This window comes from Saprolegnia diclina (genome assembly GCF_000281045.1).
Source record: "Saprolegnia diclina VS20 unplaced genomic scaffold supercont1.217, whole genome shotgun sequence".
NCBI lineage: Eukaryota > Oomycota > Saprolegniomycetes > Saprolegniales > Saprolegniaceae > Saprolegnia > Saprolegnia diclina.
This window is the reverse complement of record NW_008246284.1, coordinates 1-7430: the sequence shown is the minus strand read 5'-3', so window position 1 is coordinate 7430 and position 7430 is coordinate 1. Positions and strand designations below refer to the sequence as shown.

General features: G+C 57.2%; 4 protein-coding genes across 4 annotated transcripts; 1 reads left to right on the top strand and 3 right to left on the bottom strand.

Annotated features, from left to right (window-relative positions):
- The first annotated feature begins 605 nt into the window (after nucleotides 1-605).
- SDRG_17216 (hypothetical protein) lies at nucleotides 606-2152 on the top strand. Its single transcript, XM_008623455.1, has 5 exons — nucleotides 606-896; nucleotides 943-1006; nucleotides 1057-1394; nucleotides 1444-1906; nucleotides 1958-2152. Exons 1-5 carry the CDS (start codon nucleotides 729-731, stop codon nucleotides 2044-2046), a joined length of 1122 nt encoding a protein of 373 aa, XP_008621677.1. The 5' UTR covers nucleotides 606-728; the 3' UTR covers nucleotides 2047-2152.
- SDRG_17215 (hypothetical protein) lies at nucleotides 2089-3138 on the bottom strand. Its single transcript, XM_008623454.1, has one exon. It carries the CDS (start codon nucleotides 3105-3107, stop codon nucleotides 2268-2270), a length of 840 nt encoding a protein of 279 aa, XP_008621676.1. The 5' UTR covers nucleotides 3108-3138; the 3' UTR covers nucleotides 2089-2267.
- Nucleotides 3139-3751: 613 nt separating this feature from the next.
- Nucleotides 3752-4744, bottom strand: SDRG_17214 (hypothetical protein). Its single transcript, XM_008623453.1, has one exon. The coding sequence runs from the start codon at nucleotides 4730-4732 to the stop codon at nucleotides 3800-3802; it is 933 nt and encodes a 310-aa protein (XP_008621675.1). The 5' UTR covers nucleotides 4733-4744; the 3' UTR covers nucleotides 3752-3799.
- Nucleotides 4745-5312: 568 nt separating this feature from the next.
- SDRG_17213 (hypothetical protein) lies at nucleotides 5313-6368 on the bottom strand. Its single transcript, XM_008623452.1, has one exon. It carries the CDS (start codon nucleotides 6332-6334, stop codon nucleotides 5336-5338), a length of 999 nt encoding a protein of 332 aa, XP_008621674.1. The 5' UTR covers nucleotides 6335-6368; the 3' UTR covers nucleotides 5313-5335.
- Between the last annotated feature and the right edge of the window lie 1062 nt (nucleotides 6369-7430).

The window sequence follows — 7430 nt, the reverse complement described above, 5'->3', positions numbered from 1 at the left end:
ATGACCAAAATGCCTGGAAGATGCTTCCACCGTCAACCAAGGTATCTGATTGGCCGAAACCAATCCAGCGCCGCGCGGTGATTGGTCTATTTCGACCGGAGAGCCAAGGAAGTACTTTCCAGCAGTTTCCTTGGCTCAAGGGTTTGATGTGAGCTGCGCGGTCTACAAGAAGATGCTTCGCCCGTGATTATGAAGAGAGCAATTGTGCCCGTTAACGTGAGGATCAGGCTCTGAATCCAGCTCGTATAGTTCGTGCTGTGAAGACTGCGGAACGAAACCCGAGATACCATGAGGTGACGTCTTGCCGTGCCGGAAAGCTCGAATCAGCGTGAGCGATGCAAGCATTTCGTCCTGTTCTACAAGCTCGTGTGTAAAGCAGTATGCAGGCCAAGGCGAGTCCTTCGTGCAGTACGTGTAGTACCAGCACCAACCAGACTCAGATCTGATAGCCTCTGGGCGCTTCGACTGCCTGCGAAGAGCTACGCTTCGGTATCTGCAACTGCAATATGCGGACAAATGATACGCAGCGTCGTCGTCCACGCATCGCGATGCCAGCCCGTGATGTCCATGCTCGACCTCTTCCAGAACTGTCGCGCCACGTGGCTGGCGCCAGTCAAAGTCCGAAAACAAAAACCGTGGTCCAATCGTACCTCGTCCTGGCAATCTCCTAATTAGGCACTGACACTCAAAGATATTTCAAGCGTAGGGCGCAAAACCCATTTGGTGCAATGGCAGCGATCGTGGACGCTCGGCGGCCTCTTCGCCTCCTTGTCCTGCTGCTGGTCGTGCTGGTCGCGGCCGTGTACGCTGGGCGCGACCTGTACGAGGTGCTTGGCATCTCACGCGATGCATCGTCACCCGAGATCAAGAAGGCCTTCCGGAAGCTCTCACTCAAGGTAGGCTTGCCCGGCATGGCACTGGCTTCATGCAGCATGCGTGTAGCTGCATCCTGATAAAAACCCTGGCGATGAAGACGCCGCCAAGAAGTTTTCCGAAGTCGCCAGCGGTACGTCCGCGAATACCATCGAGGACACGTTGCATGACCATGCCGCCTAGCCTACGAGGTCTTGTCGGACACGGAGAAGCGCAAGAAATACGACATGTACGGCGAAGACGGTCTCAAGGACAATGGCGGCGGCGGCGGTGGCGGCCATGATCCGTTTGACATTTTCTCGCAGTTCTTTGGCGGCGGCGGCCGTCAGCGCCAGCAAGAGCCGTCGCGCGGCAACGACGTCACGGTGCCGCTCCGCGTGTCGCTCGCCGACTTGTACAATGGCCGCAGCATTCCCGTGTCGATGCGACGGAAAACTGTGTGCCAGCACTGCCACGGCAAAGGCGCGGCCCACGCCGACGACATCCACACGTGCCACGAGTGCGGTGGCCACGGCGTCAAGGTACTACCTATCGCATTTACGCTCAGATCCATGACGCATTGCCGTGTAGCTCGAGACGCGGCGCGTCGGGCCCGGCTTCATCCAGCAATTCCAGACGACGTGCACCAAGTGCCACGGGAAAGGCAAGATTGTCACGAGCACGTGCCCCGTGTGCGGCGGCCACAAGACCAACTTTGCCGACGTTGAAGTGGACGTCGATGTCGAGAAGGGCATGCAAGATGGCCACGAAATTGAGTTTGAGCACTACGCCGACGAGTTTGCCGACCGCAGCGCCGGCCACGTCCGGTTCCGCGTTGCGACCGTGCCCCACGAGCTCTTTTCCCGCGACGGCGACGACCTCTGGATGGACTTGAACATTTCGCTCAAGGAGGCGCTCATTGGGTTTCGGAAGAGCTTTGTGCACATGGACGGTCGCCGTGTGGAAGTGGCGCGGTCGTCGATCACGGAGCCGAGCCAAGTGATCTCGCTTCCGAACGAAGGCATGCCCAAGTACCAGTATGCGTCCGAGCGAGGTAGCGTGTGGACATCCATCGCACCTGCATCTGACAATCTCTTCTCTGTAGGACAATTGCACGTCAAGATCAACGTCCTCTTCCCGACGACTTTGACGGCCGACCAAAAGCAAGGTTTCCGCGACCTCTTTGCCATGTAGAGATGGATCCCTTCGATCGCATCGGCGCCTTGGAATAGAGCAGGGCAGTCTTATAACGTCGTTTGATCTTACGTCTTCGCAAGTCTTACAGCTGAGGACTTTGCATCAGGGCTTACCGTGCGACCAAAGCCATGTCAAGGATACGCCTTTGCGTACAACAGCCCATCGTCGTAGTACGTAGTGTCGTTGCCTCCTTTGGTTATGTACAGTGAGCACTCTGTCTACGCCACGGGTTTCCGCGGGCTCTTGGTCGGTTCGTTGAACTGGATGACGACGGGCACGATCTCGCAGTTGTCGAGCCGATACTCGGTCTGCTCGAGCACGCGCAAGCACGCGCCAATGAACCCGACGTGCGACGTGATGGCAATGAACGTCTCAGGCACGTTCTCGTAGACGTGCTTGAGAAACTGCACGGCGCGGGCTTGGATTTCGTCGAGAGACTCGCGCTTGTCGGGCTGCCAGAGGCCGTCGTCGTTCTCCGTGATGTCGGAAAAGTCGACCATCGGGAAGAGCGCGGCCATCTCGGCGATCGGGCTCCGCTTATCGCATGTGTGCACGCCCATGGTCTCGCGGCAGAGCTCCATGGCGACGAATGGGACCTTGCCAATCTCGGTCGCAAACACCGTCGTGCCTGTCTGCAGCGTGCGGCGCAGCGGCGACAAGATGACCTTCTCCAGCGGCAGACCCATCTGGAGCTCGTACTTCATGCGGGCGGCGGCGCTCGCGGCCGCGGCCTCGCCTTTTGCCGTCAAGCGCGCATCGAGAAACTCGTTGGTGATGGCAACGTCGCGAAACCACACCTCGGGTCCGAGGCGTATCTTGGCCGCGTTGTGCTCGCCCTCGGCATGGCGCAAGAAGTAGAGCACCTTGGTGTTGGGCCGGTTGGCCCGGCGGATGGCCTTGGCGAACGTGTGCCAGTCGGTCTCGGCGCAAGCAAAGTGCTCGAAGATGGCGTCGATGTCGGGCACTGCGTGGTACGCGAAGTGGCCTGGCACGACGTGGAAGCCGCCGTGGAGGGTCGCGTACACCGGGTCGTCGTACACGAAGTCGTCGGCGGCCATGGCAAAAGCCAGAATCTCCGTCGCAATCGGGCGATCGAACAAATGTAACTGGCTAAAAACGCTGACCAAGCGGCCAATCAAACGCCTCAACGGCCGAAAAAGATCGCGCGCCCATTTTGATGTGCACGTCATGTTAAGCGTTGCGCGTGGCTATTTCCTGAGCTAAATATATTCGACGTGGTGCTACGGACGATATATGTGCACGGGTTGCATGAGCTATATAAACTATTTAACGCTCGAGATCGTAAACCTCTACTTTGTGGTGGGTTGGGACGTCCGGCAACGTATTCTGCAACCAAATTTACGTGTCAAGTTGAGTTGCCCACGATTAGCTCACTGGTACTACGAAATCGCACGATTAGCTCACTGGTACTACGAAATCGCACTAGTGCGTTGACTAGAATCTAGACAACGCACTGACCAGTCAAGAAATTGTGAATGCCGTCGACCACAATCATCTCACTTGGCACCATCTCCTATGTTCCCGGCCTGTATGCCAACCCGGTTGATGCAACCTTTGCCGTCGCGTCCGATGGTCGCCCTGCTGACGTGGCACGCTGCGGCGTCAGCTTGCGGCGTCACACATAGATTTTTGGCACGTGTCGGGTGTGAGATGCGTGGAGTAGCGCCCGGCCACGTCGACCCGTCACACAAAATTGAAGTGTCGTAGTATCAACTATCGTATTGTATAACTAATTGTGTCCACAGCTTGGTAGACAGTGGGTGCGCAGAGCTCTACACGAGAGAACCAACACGAGCAGCATGGTCAAGAGCGATGAAAGCTCCATCATGCGCTCGGCGGGCGGCAACTGCTTGGCGACAACGGACGGCGCCAAGAGCGTGCGCTGGACCACAGTCGGAATCGTCTCGCAGTTTTTTGGCTTGTAGTTGGGGTATCGCAAGAGTACCATGCAGTTTTGGATAAACCCGGCATGGGACACGATGGCAATGTACTTGTCGGGGATGCGGGTGAAGACGTCGTCCAAGAACGCGTGGCAGCGCATTTGGATCTCATCGTTCGTCTCGCGATGGCTAGGCGACCACAGCGTGTCCTCTTCGTCATCAATGAGGCTCCAGTTGACCTTGGGAAAGGCTTCGACCAGCGCGGACCGCGGACTGCGCTTGTCGCAGGTGTGCACGCCGAGCGTCTCGCGACAGTTCTCCATCGCGATAATTGGCACCGACGGTACACTCGAGTCGTTAAGACGAAACAGCTCGTGCGCCGTCTGCAGCGTCCGTGTGAGTGGCGACACGATGATCTTGTCGAGGGGCAGCCCAATATGGCGTTCGTACAGCATGTGCGTCGACCGATTCCGGGCGTCGGCGAGGCCGGCGTCGTTGAGCGCAGCGTCCAAGTACTCGTCCGAGAGCGAGACGGTCGCGTCCCACGTCGGCGTGCCGTAGAAGCGCTCGGCGGCGTTGTGGTGGCCCTCGGCGTGGCGGACCCAGTAGAGCACCTTGACGCTGGGCTCCTGCACGAGCGGCAGCTTAGTCAGCGCGTGCCAAGACGGCGTCTCGCGCTCGTAGTGGTCAAAGACGCCATGATGGGGCGTCGCGTCGTAGGCGAAGAGGCGCGGAATGCTCTCGAAGACGACGCGTGGCGGCTTCGTATCTTGCTTGTCCATGCTCCGATCAAAACTCAACTGAGCTTTGCAGGCTAAATTTAATAGAATCGCCGCGTCGGTTTTGTGGCCCCGTGGTATTTAATGAGGTGCAAACGACGGCATTACGCATGTTTATGCGAATTAAATGATGGACAAGTCGGAATAAAAATATGCCGTCTATTTTGAGATTTCGACGGCGAGGTGCGCCTTTGCTGGCACGCTCCCAGCCCGCTTGGCGTTGATGTGCGCTGGCGGAATACCGTGGGACCATCGCTTCTCTAGCCCTATAGGACGCTTGGTGTAGCGCCAGGGTCCTCTTGTAGGCGTAATACGGACGCTGTGGCTTGTGGTCGCGATGTGCGACGTGCCCAGCAGCTGGGTGGTGCGAGATTCGCCGGATCCCGACACCGGCGACGCGGGGGCACGACCAGGACCTTCAATTGGGCTAGAGACACGGCTGATGCAGTCGTCCACCGTCGTCAGCTTTATTACATTTGCAGGCTTCTCCAGTCTATCAACGTCTAACTATGTGGCGCCTTACTTGTGATGGCACTATGAATGCTTGCCTTCCGTGCACGCTCAATCTTCAACCGCGTTCAACTCGGTATAAAAACACAACGTGCCTTAGCACTGGTTAGTCTCACGCAGCCACGCAATGGTCCTGGCGACGCTCTCGGCCAACGGCATTTGCTTGTACCCGAGCTCGTCTCGCGCTTTGGTCGTCTCAATGTGCGCGTGCAAGCACACCAAGAGCGCGCCTTCGTACGTAACGTCGGGCTCCCGCCCTGTAAAATATGCAAATGCTTCGTTCACGCGGCCCACGAGACGCAGCACAAACGCTGGGAGCTGCTGACGCGTCTCGACCTTACCCAGTTGCTTCGCGGCTTCCTGAATCAGCTCCAGAAATGACGCATCGGGACCTTTGAGAAGGAAGTTGTGGCCGACTTGGCCATTCTCGGCCGCCGCCACGATCGCGTCGGCCACGTATGGCGCGTAGCAGAAGGAGCCCGAGCCGGGCGGAATGCCCGTCAGCTCATTGCGCGCCACCATCTTGAAGATGCGCGCCCAGTTGCTCTGGTCATGCGCCCCGAGGATATGCGCCGGGTTGATGATGACGGCGGCGAGCCCTTTCGCGATGGCCGCCCGCACCTCGACTTCGGCCGCGGCCTTGGACCGCGAGTAGTTGATCGGCGCGATGCTACCTTCCTGGGGTGTCGCTTCGTTGATCGTATCGCCGCGGTAGCCGTACGCGGCGACAGAGCTCACAAACACAAACCGCTTGGCATGCTGCGTCACGGCGGCTTCGCACATGGCCTTGGTGCCGAGGACGTTGTCGCGCCACTGCTCGGCGTGCCGGGCACGCCACAGCGTCGTGTTGGCAGCGACGTGGAAGACGGCGTCGACTTCGTTGGGCATTGCTGCAATGATCGAAGCAGGGTCTTGCAGGTCGGCGACAACGCACTGGACGCCGAGATCCAAAAGAGCTTTGACGTTGGAGCCCGGTCGGTGCATGGCAACGATACGCCAGCCATTGCTCTGGAGCGACTCGACGAGGTGCCGCCCGAGGAAGCCCGTCGCGCCGGTGACAAAGGCCGTCCGTGTGCCGCTGTTGGTCGTCGTCATATCGGATGCTTCAACAAAATGAACGCAGTTGAGCTTGGGCTGTTCTGTGGGACAAACTCGAGGGATTTACTCCATGCCTGCAGCTCGGGATAATATTTCCCATACATGCAGGTTTGTACCACTTTGGGACAAACCATGCTGTCGTGGCAGCATCTCGAAAGCAGCGCGCATTCCAACGCTCATGTAGCAACCTAAATTTGCAGCGAGTTGTGGATTTTACGCGTCCAGTGTCATAGTTTCTACCAGTCCCATTGATTTAAATTAATGCAAAAATTCAATTTCGCGAGCAGCGACGTTCCTCGCTTGATGCCAACGCCATGGCTCCAATCCGCACAATCTTATGTTTTCGTTTGGATTTATCATCGAGGTTTTATTGAGTTGTGGATTTTACGCGTCCAGTGTCATAGTTTCTACCAGTCCCATTGATTTAAATTAATGCAAAAATTCGATTTCGCGAGCAGCGACGTTCCTCGCTTGATGCCAACGCCATGGCTCCAATGGGTGTACACACCCTTGTCATCAAGCACCTCGATCTGAGCGATGAAGACAAGGCTGCGAGGACGGCAGAAGTGGCTAGCAACCGCCCCGGTACCTTTGGCGTCGCACACGGCCGCCCCGCTCATTTGATGGACGCCGCCCATCTCTCCGCTGCAGCTTGGAGCAAGATCGCGCCGAAATCTATAAAAAACTGCTTCGTCAAGGCCAACATTGGCGAAGTTTACGGAGCTAACACTACTGCAAACTCTGATACCGGTCTGGAGCTTGCTTCTGTCGCGAATTTCATTCGTGGATTCGATAGCAGTGAGTTGGACGCATTTGATTCATGTTCGAGCCAGCCTGACAATGAGCACGCCGATACGATCGTCGACGTGGAGATCTTTGAGCTCTAAATATATTACACAATAAAAATATGCAGGCACTTTTCAAAAAAATATTGTCGCGGAGAGCGCATTTTGCGACACATCGGCCTGAGCACCCAAAATCACCCCCCGGACATTAGACGCTACCTACTGTAAAAACTGCATTTTCAGCGCCATGGCTACCGCGGTCGATCCCGCGCCATCAAGCTGAGGACCTCGTCCAGGTCCAACTAACA

Excerpts from the sequence above, each read along its gene's own strand:
- SDRG_17216 (XM_008623455.1), top strand. The coding sequence starts at position 729 with ATGGCAGCGATCGTGGACGCTCGGCGGCCTCTTCGCCTCCTTGTCCTG. Across the intron at positions 897-942 it reads TCCGGAAGCTCTCACTCAAG|CTGCATCCTGATAAAAACCC; the intron begins GTAGGCTTGCCC and ends GCATGCGTGTAG. Across the intron at positions 1,907-1,957 it reads CCAGTATGCGTCCGAGCGAG|GACAATTGCACGTCAAGATC; the intron begins GTAGCGTGTGGA and ends TCTTCTCTGTAG.
- SDRG_17215 (XM_008623454.1), bottom strand. The coding sequence starts at position 3,107 with ATGGCCGCCGACGACTTCGTGTACGACGACCCGGTGTACGCGACCCTC.
- SDRG_17214 (XM_008623453.1), bottom strand. The coding sequence starts at position 4,732 with ATGGACAAGCAAGATACGAAGCCGCCACGCGTCGTCTTCGAGAGCATT.
- SDRG_17213 (XM_008623452.1), bottom strand. The coding sequence starts at position 6,334 with ATGACGACGACCAACAGCGGCACACGGACGGCCTTTGTCACCGGCGCG.